Genomic DNA, 17,742 nt, shown 5'->3' with positions numbered 1-17,742 from the left:
AGCAAAAAGACAAGCGTGCAAGAAGTACTTCAGTAATTTTGAAATGAGCATGACAAACTTATTTTTCAGGTCAGTGCATGATTTTCTATTACTACCTTTTCCTTAAACAGTCCTGGCTTACGTTACCCATAGCATAATTAAGATCACTAATTTAATCTGAAATTGAAATAGATTTTTAAAAGTCAGTTGTGCTTTCAGCTCGGATCCTTCACACACAGCAAGTCAGCTGCATGTGAGGTGGTAGTTTGGAACTGTGGGCACAGGTTTTTTCTACAGTCTCCAAGTCCTCTGAGCTTCACAAACACAAAAAATCTGCTTAGACAGACTGCCCATTCACACTTACTTGGTTTTGAGAGGATGGTGTTTGTTTCCATGGAGCTTGAGGGTTTTGGGGTATTTTTAGTTTTTGGAGAAGGGACCAAAATTGTAGTAAGGCACAATTCAAAGGAGGATGCAGTGATTTTGAGCCTCAGTTTTCTTTCTTCTGACTTCAGGATACTCTAGTTACTATTTCAATGGTCTAATTTTGCCACAAAATGCTTAGTCATATACATCTACATAGCTACATCAGAAATTTCCAGTTTTAGGGAAGTGAAAGAATGATTTTTAAAAGAAGTGTCAAAAAACACAGGAGGAAAGACAGACATCGCCTTGAAGTTATGCAAGTTATGTGTATTAACAGTAGGAATAACAAGCATGAGAAACAAACAAGTCACAAACACAAAACCTAAATGGAGTTTCAGGTACTGCCTGTGTCCTTCCCATTAGGGTGGTATTGATGCCATGAAGATTTTTGCCTTTTCTTTTATACCCCTGTTATACCTTTTTACAACTTCTGTATTCCTAGTGCTTTTTGCCTACATTCTTGGCCTTGTTTGTCAAGCTAAGAGACTCAACATCTTAGAAGCCTCGTAGCCAGGGATCAGTGTGCCCCAGAGCCCAAGGTCCTCTCCAGAACACATTCTGTAAACCAAGATAGAACCATCCAGGGGAAGGTTCCTTGGGGAGGGGGGCTCACTTGAGCCTCTCATTGGGGAATCTTTGATAGATCTGCTAATTAGTAACACCTATAATGTTATACCCGATGTTGGGGGGGGCGGACACAGAGATAGACTCAGCAGGGTGCATCTCGATGCATATGACCTGGACGTGTACACCTAAGGATCCTTAAAATAAATACCAAGGTAAATTCCCTTTTCCCCTTCTAACCGTGTATGACTTTTGATTTTAAGACCAGGAAAAGGCATCAGTATAAGTGAGTCTAAAAAAACATTTGCAGTTTTGTCTAAATCCAGCAGCCACCCTGATCACCCAAAAGCCATGTGAGAAACAGTTGGGAAAATCAACCACCTGTCTTGCCATTATCACTGCTTCTTTTCTTAATGCAGTGCCATGAACACAGAAGAGCCTTCTTTATCTTTCAGACACAAATATTGGGTGTTTTATGTAAAAACAAAAGGATTTGTAGCCAACACAATTTTTCAAGGTTAGAAGTATCTCTTTAAATAGTCCTCTCAAAGATCGAATTCTTGGTATAACTAGATGAATTTTGCAGTTCTGGGTGTGAGCAAGAAAAACACCTCACGTCAAAGACGTTTCACTCTTCCGTAGTGAGGAAGAGGAAGCAGGACTCTCCCAAGGCCTGATCATGCCATGTCTGAGCTCAGAGCTGTGCACTGTCAGGGCTCACAGGTTTCATCTGCTTCTAGGATGGTCTGATCTCAGCAAACTTTCTCACTCCACTGGTTGCCCTTTCTATCCTTTATTCCTTTCTCAGGCACTTACAATATATGCATTTTCTTGTATGTTTTGTATGAGGAGAGGTGAGAGAGCTGGGATTGTTCAGCCTGCAGAGGAGAAGCTTTGGGGTGAGCTCAGTGTGGCCTTGCAGGGCCTGAAGGAGCTGCAGGAAAGCTGGAGAGAGACAATTGCCAAGGGCTGGAGGGACAGGACACAGGGAATGGCTGCCCAGTGCCAGAGGGCAGGGCTGGATGGGATATTGGGCAGGAATTGTTCCCTGGCAGGGTGGGCAGGCCCTGGCACAGGGTGCCCAGAGCAGCTGGGGCTGCCCCTGCATCCCTGGCAGTGTCCAAGGCCAGGCTGGACATTGGGGCTTGGAGCAGCCTGGGACAGTGGGAGGTGTCCCTGCCCATGGCAGGGGTGGCACTGGGTGGGCTTTAAGGTGCCTCCCAACCCAAACCGTTCTGGGATTCTGTGATAATGTAATTCTTGAATATCTAATGTTCATATCCTAGAAAAATGTCCTCCAGCTCCTCCTCATCTCCTTGTGGGTCTCAGGGTGTTCACCCTGCACAGTGAGCTTCGTTCCTCAGTGAGGAAAGAAGTCAAGACATTCCTTGGGGTACTACCTCACAATAATAAAACTGACTAGTTTGGCATCCAGCCATGTTTGAAACATGACAGTAAGGGAGGAATTAGAGCAAAATCTCCATGCATGCCCAGATCCAGAGTTTCTGTGTGCCCAGAGTTACCAGTTCCCAGAGGAGTTAGCTGTGGCCTGATGCAGTGAGTCTTTACTCTTCCATGTGGGTAGGTAGGTTAGAGGATTTATGCACTTTCCAATAGTAATCCTACTTGAGACAGTGAAATAGTCACACATCCATAAATTTACCTCACCACTTCAGCACCCAGTGTTGATACAGGAGACATATCTGCCTCTTACATCTGAGGAAGACTGGCAGAGGTTTATAAGACTTTGATTTCATGCAAGCCTCACGTGGAGATAGCTCAGAATAGCAGAAGATACCAGAAATCACTTGTTTATCCCACAGTATAGACTTCATTTATTTTCCTTAGCATTAACTACCCTCATTTTTTTCCTCCTTTCTCTCCTTCCAGTATATGCTGCCTTGAATCTCTTTTTCCAGATGGTTTCTGTCACCCTTAACAGTAACACAAAAATTGCCCATGTGTTCTTTAAAGGCTGTAAACCAATTAGCTAAGTCTTTGCTTTCATTTCATCAGCTCAAAATTTCTGTATATCTGATCACATTGTTCCAGCTGTGATCCTAATGAGCTAGAATTTCTCATTTTGGGGGCCCCTAAATTCTATTTATAGAGTCTTTTCCAACAATGAATTCATCTGTTCAGAAAACAAGGTCGGACTGTGCTCAAAAATAACTTATAATGAGCCATGTCAGCAAATACCAGATAAAGGTAGTGCTGAGAGAGGGAAATGAATACTTCAAGCTCATTTATGATTTATGAGTTCAGGGTTGAAATGGAAATGGCACATAATAATGAACAATGGAAATATCTCTTGTTTGGAAAGTGCAGATGAATAGAACTTTGGGCTTGAATAAGTTATTAATAGGTTATTGATCCAACCTATTTCTGCTACAAAAAAAAAAAAAAAAAAAAAAAAAGAGACCAAAGTTCAAAAACTGGTCAGCAATAAACAAAAATATACTCCATCAGCCAATAGCCAAAATACTCCCCAGCCATAAAAATAGAGATCCTTAACCATCAGTCACAGGTATCTCACATCCAAGACCACACTGCACCTGCAGTTACAATGGGCACATCCAGGGAGTCACACTCACTCCTCCCGAGTTTCCCAAGGAGAGGTCAAGTGACTCTGGACAGAGTCCCAGGACGTCGTGGGAGTGAAAATGTATGTGACTTCAAGGGAGAGCACAACACTGCGTTTTCTACCCAGGTCAGGGAATCCAAAACCCTGGGATTTTTTTAGAGGTGGACATTTTCTTCCCTTCTACTTTCCCAGTAGAATTGTCCTACTGACCCGTGCCTGGTCTGTCTTCAGGTGCAACGCCCACACCTCTGGCATGTTTGGTTTTAGTTCAACAGCACCCTGGGAACCAGAGCCAGCCTTTGCTGTGCTCCTAAGGAACATGTCAGAAATACAGTTGTGCCTCTCAGCTCATGGCAAAGCTCTTAGAACAGCTAAAATTTCATCAAGTATAGAAAACCTCCTTAGACAAAAATAAAAGTTTACTTGGATGCATCTTCATACCTCTCCCTTTTCTTCACAGAGCATAAAAATCATATTTTCATCACAAAAATGTATTTAAAGCAGGAAGATCCTTGGGCTCGTGACTGCCCAGGATCCCATCTTGCCTACAGGTCTTGCTCTTCCTCTGTGGATCAAGTGATGTGTTTATCCACACTCATATATATAATATATATACAGCTGCAGCAATCAGTTGGTCTGGTGAACAGCACAAATTTATTTAGGAATTTTGTTATATTTTAAATAGATAGGCAGGCTCCTGCAGCAGTTTGCAGTCTTTACAAAACATAATTGCCAAATACAACTTGAGGAGAGTGGTTTGGTTACAGCTGTTATTTGCTGGGTACCACGTGGGTATTTTGCAATAAGAACATAAAGTAAGAGCAGGTTCAGCTGTTGCTACATTTCCTGGCTTACATTCTTCCCCTTGCTCTAATTAACATCAGAATTTTACAATTCCTAACCTCTTCAAGGAAAGTAATAAAAAATTCTTACACTAAGCTGAAAAAGGATCAATTACATCCATAACTGGAAAGTTTTTGAATTCTCTCAGCAACAGAAGTTTCGTGGGAGATTGTTTTCATCAGCAGGATGAATAAAAGATGAGTTGGCAGGTGAATCAAGTAGAAATATTTATTACTAGCATGCACTGAGAATGACACTAGAATGCCTCTAAAAACCTGACTGGGGGAAAAGAAATAAATGAAAAAGCCATTTAAACATTAACTCTCACTCCAGAAAAGGAAATGAAGATAACCAGATAACCAAGCACACCTACTTTTATATCATGTTCTTAAAAAAACACACAAAAATTGAAGTCAAAACAAAATTGAAGCCAAAATGAAATTGAAGCCTCTTTTCCTTTATGTCACATGGTCATAGAAGGGCAACAATGTCCCATTGTTTCTGTGGGTTTTACAGAGGGTTCCACACTCTCTTCCCCAAATGCCACCACAGAAACTCAAACTACTGGCCAGTGCCATCTGCTCTACTGCAGCCAAAGATTTCAAAGACACAGGGTTTACCACAAACAAAGTCACCATAAAAGTAAATAAATCACTTTTTCAGCAGTGTTGGGATTTTACTACTATTGTCACAGTTTCAATAATTCAGCAGTTATCTCTTATTCATAAACTGAGCTCTGCAGATGAGGGGAAGGTTCTATGTGCCTGCCTTGGGAATTCACAGGGGATTTCACAGCAGAGAAAACCCCTGGCAAACTGCAGGTTTCCGAATGCACGGCACATCAGAATCAGGGTGGATGCACTGATTTTATTTGTTTCTCATATGCTTGCAAACAGTCAGAGATAACTATTCCAGGTTTTTTTTAAATAGGATGATGCAACATGAGCCCCAACCCTGGAAGATTTTAATCATGACCTATTTCCTCTGAAAATCTGGCCGAATGATTGGATTTCACTTCTGAAAGAGCGAGAGCACAGAAAAGATCTGGTTAGCAAAGACTCCCAATGGGTTTGGGATCAGAACCTGACCCAAGGCTGTGTGTGGAGAAAGTCCATGGAGGACCAACTCCAAAGTCCACAACTTTGCCCTGCCCCACCACTGCCCAGCATCTCAATCTTTCAGATGAGTTGCCACTTATTGTCTGATTATTTTCTTTTCATGGTAAGTGGTTAGAAACAGACTCAAACAAATCCCAGGCTGAAGTTTGGGATTACACAAAAGGTAAAGTTGGTCTAAGATGAGGATGCATTACTTTTATCAAATAACAAAGGGGACAAAGTGGTTGCTCTGTCCCCCAGCACTTCAGACAGGTGTTATTTGCTGTGCTAATACTGCATTGCTGTGACAGCAGCAAACAGTGGGAGTAGCTTTTCCACGCAATTGTGGATTATTCACATGTGCACCTGGCTGAAAGCACGTCCGGTCACACTCTGGAATTCCCTCACCCTCCTGTGTGGAAGAAAGTCATGTCTCCCTTCTCATATTGCTCTAAAATTACAATGTTGCCCCTTTTTCTTGATGTAGTTGCTCAGATCAATAACCAGAAAATATAATACCGTGGAGTAACAGGAACGGGAGGGGGAGAGGCATGTGGGAAATGTGACAGCAAGAATACACAGAAAATGCAAGTTTTCATAAGTTGCAACCAATGCAGCCAACTATGTCAAGAAAAAAAGAACTGAACATGAAAGGATAAAGGTGGGGAAACTCTCATCTTACTCAAGAATGCCAGCTGACAACGAGGTTGGAGCAAGACAACTCCATGAACACCCAGACTAACAGTGTATCCCCATTCCTCCCAGCAGCAAGTTCCCCGGGAGCATCCCAAAGCAATTCCCAGACTAGAAGTTTGTCCAGATGGAAACGTTTTAACCGAGGCCACAGCATGGCCCCGGGGCAGCCGCGGCGCTGCGGCGGGATCTCAGCAGGAGCCAGGCACCGGGGTATGGCTGAGCGAGATTTCCTCGGCTTTGGAAGCATCTTTTCCTCTTGTGCAAGCGAAGACTCTCCAGGAAGCTCACGCAGGTGTGTCCTGGCTTCACCTGCACTGTTCTTGTGCCTCACAGTGCCAGGACAAGGAGACTGTTCCACAAAGCCTGACCCTTTAGGGTACCTGCACCATTCAAACTTGGTCTAGAAAAAGAATTGAAGTTAAACTCTTGCTCAGATTACCCCATTCACAGGTGGGAAGTACTAATAAATCACATCGAATTTTTAAGATGTGTGTAGACGATTGGTGGGATTTTTTTCTCCATTTTCAAGAGCACCTGAAATTTATGTCATGAACACGTAAGAGCGAGGAGAGACTGGTCAGAGCACAGCAACCCTTTTGCAAAACTCAGGTGACACCGTCTGGGCAACCCCGGCTCTGCAGGAACCGAGTCAAGGATTATCCAGCAATGCACTGAAATGGGAATTCTGCTTCTTAAGAAAAACACCGCGGAAGTGTGCAGCGTGAAGTTGTGCTGTAAGAGCCACCTCAAAGCAGCCAAGTGCATTTCAAAAGGGACAAAACAAAGCAGCAGAACACACAGAGAAAGGAGCGTGCCCGAGGCTCAGAACCCCCTGCACTGGCAGCAGGATGCTGGCTCCTGAAGCACTGCAGTCGCCTACAGGTGGGAAGAACTTCTTCCACAGGGAGCACCTCTGCGTGGGTTTGAGAGAAGTACAAAGCCAGAGTCTGAACTAACCTACGCACCCTAGAACAATCCTATAGGATTGGCTCCAAAATTTCGGCAGGGAGGAGTGGGAAGTATGCTTTATGACCCACTCATCTGCTGCCCATATCATTTTAAACATTGCTTGCTGACCCCAGTTTCCCCTTCTGCACTGTTTAGTTCAAAAAAGCTTCACCAAGCCATAGTTTTTCACTTTAAGAAAAGCGCCCAGATAAGTTCCCTTAACCCAAATAAAAACCATAATTGTTCTTCCCTGCCACAACTGCTGGCTCCCAATCACCTTTTCCCTTGAGGATGTTAAAGAGCTTCAGTCAGAGCATCCCCAGCCCCTGACACCCGGGCTCCAAATGCCAAGCTCCGGCAGAAGTGCCCTGTGTGCCATGTGGGGCTGTGATGTCCCTGAGGCACCAGCACAGAAATGACTCTCACCCGACCGACAAGTGCAGAGATCAAAGGGGAGCAGTGTGAGCCAGCTCTTCAGGATGAGTACAAGGATCTGGTAAAATGTAAAGAGTTCTGCTGGACAGGAACAATTTGAAGGTCAACATCCTCGCCATAGATACAAAGAAGGGAAAACTTTTTTTTCATGTCATGGCATTTTTATTCATTGTAACCCCGAGAAAAACACACACCTGGGATTCTTCCCTCTCTACTTTCTATTGAAGTATTCAGCCTGTGGCAGTACAGAGCACACACCAGCTGTGTGACCAATTGATATCTGACAAAACCCCAAGGTGTGCACAGCTCTGCCTCCAGTTCTCAGTACAACTACGGCTCTGAACAGAGAACCTCTGGTCGACTTAAACAACACCAAAAAACTCTTCCTCAGAGTCTAGACAAGTATCTTCTTTTGCAAGAAAAAAAAAAAAATCAGTCCCAAATAGTTTTCTCTTTACCTCTCCTAGAATAGACAAATACTTGAAATTAATGGGAATAAAGTTAAGCTTCGAAGATTGAATACATGAACAGTTGCCTTGCTACTGGTCTATTGCAATTTAAGGATTTATTGTTTCTATAGGTGTTGTAGGGGGTTTTGCATTATTTTAAGACAATTACAACATTTTAAATGTTACAGTGATGTTTTATCTGTTGATGAGCTCATACATACCGAAGTTAAAATAACTTTCTGTAAGTGTCAAATTAACTAAAGCCCAATTTGGTTATTGGGCCAGTGAACTCGTGTCCCCTGTGCTGCCTGGTTAATTTAGTGGAGCCTCAATAGTGTCGAGATGTCTTTACTTTCATTTCTTAAGAGCTGTTTTCATTGTGGAAAAGCCCCAGAGCCGCAAACACTGCAGCGAACTCGCACCTACTCAAGCTGTTTACCTCTATCCCAGGTTGAACATTTGTGCTCTCTGACCTGGAATCTGGTGTATTTCCCTAGGGGCTACATTCCAGTGCAGCAACCAAAACATTGCCTTCCATCCATTTAATAAAGATTAGTTTTAAGTGTGAAAGGAATATTTTTACTTAGAAAAACAGTGATCTCCCCTCACCAATTACAAAAAAAGTTACCCTTTTTTACAAAAAAAAAGACCCTCTCCAAACTCCAGCTGTGTTACGGAGGTCTGAATACTTTAAATAAGCATCACAATTTAGAAGTTCTGGAGAAAAAAAAAAGTGACGAAGCTGTATTTGAGCTCAAGATGTAAGTTTTGGGGAAGAAAACAATATTTTTCTACTATTTACATCCATGCTTAACCTCAGATGTTTCACTTCAGGGCCATAATGTCCATAATACCACATTTTAAGACATGGAAGTTGTGTGAATGCTGTTGACTATTACTTCTCTTGCTGCCATGGAAGTGAAAAACACAAAAGGGAAGCAGAACTATCTAACCTAAACCAGACAGATTGCCTGCAAAGTTGTTTGTTCCAACAGATTTTCAATACTTCAGGAGTTGCATCTAAACATTCTTCACATCATCGAGCTTGCAGGAGCAGGTTAATGCAGTTAGTTTGCTCACTTAAACATTGTTGATGCTCCATGTCACAAAATCCTATTTTTATTAGTGCCAGCTAGCTCTGATTGCACTAATTGATGAAGCAATTAAGACAAGAGAATACCTACGATCCAGTTCAAATGGTACAATCCCTGTTTTCCTCACCACAAGTTATGGTGTACACATTACTGAGAATTTAGAGTGACTGAAATCTGGAACTTCTTTAAAATACATTGGATAGAAGACATGATTGAATTGCTGTCAATTCAGGCAATTTCAGGGTGCAGTAAATTGTTGAATTCATGCATCTTACCGTGGTTGTAGTGGGTGAATTCATCAAGAAACGTTTCACTGTGTGCACACTGTCACAGTTCAGTACGCCTGTTAACTTCTGCAGTGACCTTAAAATGTGACTTTTTCCTGGGTAAACATGCACATTTAATACTGCAGAGAATTGAGACTGAAAGGAATTGTAAGAAAAGTGCAACATCTCAGCATGGTGGAGCATGCAAGTTTGAGCAGCTCTTCAGAGCTGAAGATCGCTCATGCTTGTTGAGAGGACACTCCCTTGCTTTGATCAGGTACAGCTCTTTTGGGGCACCTGGCTACCAGCTGTCAGATATCAGGAAAGGAGGGGGGAAGGTGTTGTCATCTTGCTCTTATGCGAGCATGGAAATACAAATGAACCTCAGTGCTCATGTGGCTCCAGCTGCTCAGCTGTTTGATGGGATGGATGGCCCGGGTGCCACAGCAGCTGACTGCGGTGTGTCACCTCCAGCCGGCTGCTGCTGTCACCTGTGTGACAGCTACAGTGACAGAGAGCGGACAGCCAGGGGTTCTGTGGTAAGAATCCATAGCTCTGTCATCTCCCAGTCCCAGGATACAACCTAAGAATGCAAAACTTAGTGTCCTGATAACAATGCAGAATAACACCTTGCTTACCTGAAGGTAAGGTCTTTGACAAGTGCTTGGCATCTCAGAGAATGCGCTTTGGGTTTCCAAAGTTCTCACACACTTCCACATGTGTGGACTTTTCACCCTGGGGTTTTCTCACCCTGCTTAGTTCTAGTTCACACACATTTTGTGGAGGGGCAGGAATTTCTGGCAGGTTCCTGTCTTTCCCTGTGTGCTTGCCCAGGGCAGTGGTGGAGTCACCACCCCTGGAGATATTTAAAAGACACGTGGATGTGGTGCTTAGAGACATGGTTTAGCAGTGGCCTTGGCAGTGCTGCATTAATGGCTGGATTCAATCTTACAGATCTTTTCCAGCCTGAATGATTCTAAGTATGGATGGGTTGCCTTCATTGACAGCAACAAATCCCAGGCAATATGCAGTTGAATCCACGATTTGTATTTAAAAAACCAACCAACCAACCAAACCAAACCAAACTTTTAACCAGTTTAACGTTATCCTTTTTCACCACAGGATGATTACAGTGCTGCATGGTACAACTGAGCAAACCTACCATGAAATGGGAAATATCTTTCTAATTTTCAGACACGTTCCCCAAAACAATCATTACCAATTTGCCAGTGCAGGTACAGCCTACACACAGTATCACCAAGAGTTACACTTGATGAAGAAGTGCCACACTGACTCTTTCAAAAGATGAGCTGGATTTCACCACTGGACAGTGGAAGGAACAGAAATTTGTGTTTATTTTATGACTAGACACTTGCTGGTTTGCTACACTACTCTTGCAGCGGCAGGTTGGCTCTACATGAGATGTTTTCTAGACTATCTTCATAAAACAAGTCCCACTTCACACCCCTCTGAGAATGGTTTAGCACCTTTGTGCCTCTGGCTACATTGCAAAGTAATCTATTAAGAGGTAGTCAAAGAAATGCTTTCTTTCACTACCTTAGGGCTGAACTTCAAGCAGTGAAGCTTGTAACAGATCACACAAGAGTATTTTTAAGAGCAAACAGAAGCCGGAAGGGTCCAGGGATGCTGCTGAGGAGCTCTCCCCTCCTCATCCGCTGCCTTGCAGGCAGAGCAGACCCCTCCCGAGGTTAACACAGGCCTGACCTCCCCTGTTTGCCTTTCCTGGCACAGGAAATCTCGGTCTCCGCAGCACCAGCCTCGAGGATGAGAGCAGGACACATTTTAAAGCAAGCTGGACCGCAGCAACAAGAATTTCAACAACCTCTGTAGCATCTGGCACAAACCCAAAGTCTGCCTGCAGCCCTTATCACCCAGAGCTCAGGGGCAGATTTCCTGAGGTAAATGCTGGTTTGGTGATATCAAGGGGAACAGACCCACTCATTGAACATGCCTCCAGTCTGAATTGCTGGATGTATTCCAATATGTACTACATGAAAAAAAAATTAACAGTAAATTCAGAGCAAAGGTTTTTTTAAGGATGCATTCAGTGATTGCAATTGTAGCACTGAATTACAGTCAGTCCTGAATAGTCAAAAGCATGAATATTTTTGGAACAGTTTTAGCTTCCTTCTCCTTCTAATCCCACCTTCAAAAGATTATTAAATGCCTGAAAAAAGCACTAAGAAATTTTATGTGTAAGGAAAAGCACACAAAGAGCCCCAAATCCACAAATGCTACCTGTTTAAGCTCCAAGACCTCATCTACTTAAGATCTTGAGAAAAAAAAACAACTACTTTTTCACTTGCTAAAAACCCAGTATTTTTATTTGCTCTGCTGCTCCCACACAAGTTCTTACTCAGCAGCAAGAAGAATGAACAGTCCTGTATTCCCAATATTCCTGTGGGCAACAGTTCCTGTTGTGTGTAAACAAGGAAGAGGCACCAGAGAACACCATATGTAAAAGCTAATTTGCAAACTTGGATGGCACTCTGGAAAGCTCAGTATAAAAGAAAACCATTGTAAAATACACTTTCGTGTATGTTCAGAGACTAAAACATATATTCAGTAGTGAAAATAACTCTGTACCTATAAGGAAAAGCAAGAATGAAAGATTAAACATGTTTTGGAGAAGTACCAGCACTGTTATTTCTTCTAAGTGAAATCTGGAGAGAAAGGTGCTCTCTTTTGTTATATTTACCTTTAGGTGAATTTTTGAACTTCTAGATCTGACAAACAATTTAAATTACAGTTGGTAGATTTGATGCACAGCACTTCATAGATCAATACCTAATAAAGGGTACATTGTTTAAGCAAAACACTCAAATGCTTAAGTCTGGTGCTGTTAAATCCTAAACAGGGAATTGTGGAGACCCTCGTGTTTGAACTCTACGCTGTCACACAAGTCCACACAGAGTTAAGAGAATATGCGTTCACTCTTAAAAAGAATTGCACAAGAAAATAACAATTTTTTCCTTGCTTAAGGAAGAGAATCAGGAAATACATCTGACAATCTGACAAAGGCTCTTTGAACAGCCTTCTTTCATGTTGTTTTATAAATATGGGGCCATTTGTTAAAATATCTGACACATCCAAAGAAAGTTTGGTAGTTAATTTATTTAATTCAGTTACAGTGCTTCAAGAGGATGCCACTCATTCTCCACAAAAGCAGAGCCTGACACTCCATGCAGCTACACCTATTATCCATCTCTATTAAATTGTACCAGCCTCAGTGAAATTTGCCTTGTTTGTTCATTTGGAAAGTTTTACCAGAGGTTCTCATGGAATCAGAACTGGTCCACAGTCTTTAGTTCAGCTACATTTCAGTGAGGTTTTATGAAAACATTTTTCTTCAGTGCATACAGACCTGGAAACCCAGGGCAATTTCACCTTCTAGAAAGTTATTTTCAAAGCCAGTAAGTAACAAAGATTTAGGAACTTGCAGACACTGGTAGCAGCTCAACTACCAGAGAATGAGAGGAATGCTTCAGTATCAAAGTTCCCTAGTATTTGCACTGCAGCAGTGCAAGGCTCTATTTGTGGTTCCTGTAGTAATCTTCAATAGTTTCTGAGTTGAAGTACACCACAGTGACTGTGATGTCGTCCCTGTACATGCGGGCCAGGTCCTCAGGCAGTGTCAGCATGGCAGCCAGCTTCTCCGGGTCCACCTCGCCGTACTCGTTGCTGCCGATCGCGTGCCGGATCAAATGGGTGGCGATGTTCTGGTCCAGGGAGGCCAGGCCCTTGCTCTTCCTCTGCAGCAACAGGTTGTGCATGTAACCCAAATTAACTGGTTTCTTAAAAGTCAGTGATGGTTTCTGCATGTTGAGCTCTGTAAGGTGTCCAGCAACAAGTTTTACAACCTTCTCATTACTCAGCATCTCCCATAGCCCATCTGAAGCAATAACAAGAAACTTATCCTTGCTCCTTAATTTGTGATACGTTACTTCAGGTTCTGCAGTTAAATAAGGGGGGGTATGGTAGTTTGGAGGAACATACTGATAAATGTTTAGAGCCTCAACATCACAGCTGTTCTCGAGAATGCTGTGTTGCAATTCTTTACTCCATTTTAATTGCACATCTCCAAAAGCTCTGGAGGGCATGAGAATCCCCAGTAATCTGTCATTCACAAATAGGGTTTTCTCCTCAGATCTAGGATGTTCTCTCTTCAATCTTCTAATTTCAAATTCATCATAGGCATTGTGGTCTCGGGTTAGAGGGAGAGTAGACCATGTTCCATCTTCTTCACGAACCCCTAAAACCGCTCTGCAATCACCGGTGTTTGCCACGTGTAGGTGAACACCGTCAATGTGAGCTACACAGGCTGTTGCACCAGAAAAAGCTACTTGCAGGGCAATATTTCTCATCAACTCACTTTCCTGAGGAGCCTGAACTTCCAGTGATATGTCTGAGTCTAACCTTTTGAATGCACAAATCATGGCTTCTTCTAAACTAAACCCCAGCTCAGTGTCCAGGTCCAGCAAGTGCTGCCAGTAAACCCGAAGGTTTTCAAAGTACTGTGAGGTGATTTCCCGGTACTCTACATCGTTGGGATGCTTGTGCCACTGCAGGATGGGCTGCACTGGTTTCATGGCCTCCACGGCCAGCTCGATCTCCTCCAGGCTCTGGCGGGACATGAGGGACACGGCGATGTAGTGCAGCAGCCTCTCGCTCACGGCCTGGGCGCAGGCGGCGCCCGCATGGCCGTCGAACACCCCAAACATCATCCCCGCCGTCTGCAGGCACGTGGCCGCGCTCCGCCGGTCCTCCATGGGGCTGTTGGAGGCCAGCTGGTTGCTTTCAAACCTCAGCACGGAATTTGCATTCTTGCCATTCAAATCCAGTGTTTTGTGGGATAATTCACCTGCTCTGAGCATGTCGTTGATTTGTGCTGGAGACAACTGGAAAGAAAAGTGTTCTTCTTCGGTGGAAGTGTGTCGGAATGCTTTGGGTAAGGAGAAGGTACTGTCTAAGCTGCAGCTCCCAGCACGGTAGGGACATGTTTTGGAGAAAACAAGCTTCCATTTGATCTTGTTTCTATTTGGGATACAGATGGAGTACCAACGTCCTTTCCCTTGTAAAACAATGCTGCTTCTGGCTGAGCTTAAAATCCAGGATGATACAGTTCTTGACATCATAAGTCACTCCAAAAATAGAGCACCTTCCTTCAGTAACACGGAATGTCCTTGCAGCCTGGAATATAAATGCAGGAAAGGGAAAATAATTAGAAAGTTCATAAGAAGCTTTCCATGCAGAAATACAAAAGCATGTCTAGAGCTCTCAGAAATATTCAGAACTTTTTCCCAAAGAGATCACTATAGTTGAGGCATCTCAAAAGCGATACAATTTCCATCCCTTAATTATAACCAAGGATATGACTGCTCCTTTTAACTCATCAGAAGAGATAATTTTTACTTTCCAGACAAGTATTTTTCCCTCATTGTAGCAAGACTAAGAAAAAATGGCAACATTACAAGAAATGCTATTGGAAACTGTACGATGAAAAGCCTCATCTTTCAAGTCATGGCACAGAACAAACAGACCCAACGAGATTGAAAGTAGGGACTTAAGTGACAATTAATGCACAGCTCTCACAAAAGCCTGCTAGAGTACAACTCTATTAATAGACTCAAAACTTCAAACCCAAGAGAAGATAAGTACTTAAACCCTGGGGAAAGACTGAAAGATGTGGCCAGTTAATGATTTATGTGCACTACCATGATCCTCACAACTAGAACAAGCCAGTCTACCTTTCCAATTCTGTTACAGTTTATAAGCTCAGCTGTTCTTTTTTTTTTTACTTTCAAGGTCTTAACCAACCTTCAGGCAGGCAGGATCTTTTACACAGCTGAAGGCAGATTCTACTGCTGGTAGAATCAGTAACATTGACAACTTTTACAGGTTCACAATTTGGCTTGTTCATTCGGAGGGCAATTAGAACAAGCAGCAGTGAAGATCTCTGCCGCCAACAGCACTGAAACCTAGGGAACTCCAGCAGCTGAAGCTCTTCAGTTGCCATAGGGGAGGTCCCCACATTGTCTCCTGCATTCAGTAAGCTATTCCAGCTGTGCAATATTGCTAACTACAACCAGATGTTCACTCACAACAGAATTTTGCCCCATGGATTTAAAAACTCACTGTATGGCAGCACTGCAAGTACAACTAACTCCCAAAAGATCCCACTAGCAACCACTGAGAACAAGAGAGTCCTCTGAGAGCTTTCAAACACTTTGAGGTGGTCTGTGACACTACTTGCTCAGGCCAAAGACACTACGTGCTGCTACAACACTGGTTTTTTAGCAGGGTGCTTCACAAGAAATAATGAGAAACCAGCCAGATCAGATGCATGCAAATGTTTCCAAGAAACCAGCAGGAAGTAAAAGTGACCGTGAGCTATTCTAAAGAGAAGGCCTACTGCTACAACCCAAGGACTGCTGAAATCCCACTTGGAACCCAAAGCAATGTGTCACAAAACATTTCTGAAGTGTGCTACCCATATTTAACGCAAAAAAGAGCAGACAAGCATTGCAACAGACCCCACCACTATGATTCTGGTGACCTGGTGAGAACAGGCAAAGACACAGCATAATTTTACTGCTGATGTCAGGAGAGCAGATGGAAAAGGCAGTGCCAGTTCACTGTCCAAGGCGTGCCTGCAGTCTCCTGGGACACTGCATCTCCCAACACACAGTGCCTTTTGTTGTGCTACAGAAAGAATGCAACCAAAATAATAGGAAGACAGCTGACACTGCCAACTCCAGCAACAGCTAAACCCAAAAAGCACCTACAGCACAAGACAAGCCAAGGTTTGGCAACCTTTTTCAGTCCATTCCCTGTCCTTCTTTGTTTTCTTGCCCCGTCAGCAACATCAGATTGAAACAATGATGACTTTCACATACTTATCAAAAAGCCCAATGAAAGAGCGTTTTAAAGAAACCTCCCCCGTTCACACCGCCTGGCTGACAGAGCGAGGCGGTGTGGTTTTCCGCCAGCAGCAGTCACTAACACCAGTTAGCCCTGAGCTCGCCTAAGCACTGACGAGTCCTGGAGCACTTGTAAGCCAGCCCTGCTCACTGCTTTCCCATCCTCAGGGTCCTCCCCAGCCGCAGTGTGCAGACGCTGCTGCCCAGGACGTCCCCGGTAGCGGTGCTAATTAAAGCGGTGTGCTAAAGACCATTATGTAAGAGCCAATTGTTACATAAACTCGCTCCCGCTCCAGCACTGCCTCCCCGGGAACGCGGTGTCCCAGCGAGGCCCGCCTGAGCCCGGCCCGCGCCGTCAAGGCCGCGGCACGGCCCGCAGCTGCCGGAGCGCAGAGCGCGGCAGCACCCGCTTTTCCCAATGAAATTAACAGATACCCGCTACATTTGGATTTACAGCCCCCCTGAGAGCCCCACAACCCCACATTCCCCTCACTCACTCTCCTGACACTGCCCACACCCATCCCTCACCCCACACACGTCCGATCTCTACCCGGCCACCTCCCCACTGCCCCAGCCCCACACACCGATACACAAACCCCCCTCTGCTGCCCAACACCCTGTGCCCCCCACACCCCTGTCCCGCACACGCCCCCTGTGCCCCGCACACACCCACACCGCACCCTGCACACACCCCTCCTCCTCCGCACACACCCCGTCCCCCCCACAGACACCCACCCTGCCCCGCACAGAGCGCGCCCTGTTCCCCGCACACTCACCCCTTACCCCGCACACATCCACCTCACACCAACCCCGAGCCCACCGCCGCCGCGGCCTGTGCCCCGCACAACTCCCACCTCCCCGCTCCCGCTGCCTCTTCCGCACACTTCGCCGCGCCAGGCCCGGCTCCGCTCTCTGTGTCCCGGCACGGCTGCCCCGGCGGCGGCCGCTGTCTGCCCGCCCCGTACCCCGCCCCGGGCGCACCCACCGGCCAAACAGCCACCTCTCGCACCCGCCGGCCCCGCGCTGTCCCCGGCCGGGCTGAGGGACAGCGCTGACCGACAGCCCCGCCGCCCAACCCGCCCCCTGTGCCCCGCCCCAGCTGCCGCGGGTTCCCGTCAGGACACGGCGGGGCGGGCGTGGCCCGGCCCTTCCGCCATGTTCTGCGCGGCGGCTGCGGCTGGGCTGGGCTGGGCTGGGCTGAGCTGAGCTGGGCTGGGCTGGGCTGGGCTGCGCTGCGCTGCGCTGCGCTGCGCTGGGCTGGGCTGGGCTGGGCTGGGCTGGGCTGAGCTGAGCTGAGCTGAGCTGAGCTGAGCTGAGCTGGGCTGGGCTGGGCTGGGCTGGGCTGAGGGGCCCTGGCCCCCCTCACTCCCCCGTCACCGCCGGCCCTGCCCCGCGGCCGCCGCCCCCGGGTGCTGAGGGA

General features: G+C 45.3%; 1 protein-coding gene across 2 annotated transcripts; it reads right to left on the bottom strand.

Moving 5' to 3' along the window:
• Positions 1-12,496: 12,496 nt before the first annotated feature.
• On the bottom strand, positions 12,497-17,414 carry PDP2 (pyruvate dehydrogenase phosphatase catalytic subunit 2). Of its 2 annotated transcripts, none has more exons than XM_048316900.1 (2): positions 17,308-17,414; positions 12,497-14,592 (listed from the first exon to the last, which is right to left on the bottom strand). In XM_048316900.1, exon 2 carries the CDS (start codon positions 14,535-14,537, stop codon positions 12,933-12,935), a length of 1,605 nt encoding a protein of 534 aa, XP_048172857.1. In that variant the 5' UTR covers positions 14,538-14,592; positions 17,308-17,414; the 3' UTR covers positions 12,497-12,932. The 2 variants fall into 2 exon arrangements, with proteins under 2 accessions (XP_048172857.1, XP_048172858.1); XM_048316901.1 differs by lacking the exon at positions 17,308-17,414 and adding an exon at positions 17,177-17,284.
• Between the last annotated feature and the right edge of the window lie 328 nt (positions 17,415-17,742).

The sequence above is a fragment of the Corvus hawaiiensis genome, chromosome 12 (assembly GCF_020740725.1).
Source record: "Corvus hawaiiensis isolate bCorHaw1 chromosome 12, bCorHaw1.pri.cur, whole genome shotgun sequence".
Lineage (NCBI taxonomy): Eukaryota > Metazoa > Chordata > Aves > Passeriformes > Corvidae > Corvus > Corvus hawaiiensis.
The sequence above is the reverse complement of the archived record's forward strand: the minus strand, read 5'-3'. Positions and strand labels throughout refer to the sequence as shown.

Excerpts from the sequence above, each read along its gene's own strand:
- PDP2 (XM_048316900.1), bottom strand. The coding sequence starts at position 14,537 with ATGATGTCAAGAACTGTATCATCCTGGATTTTAAGCTCAGCCAGAAGC.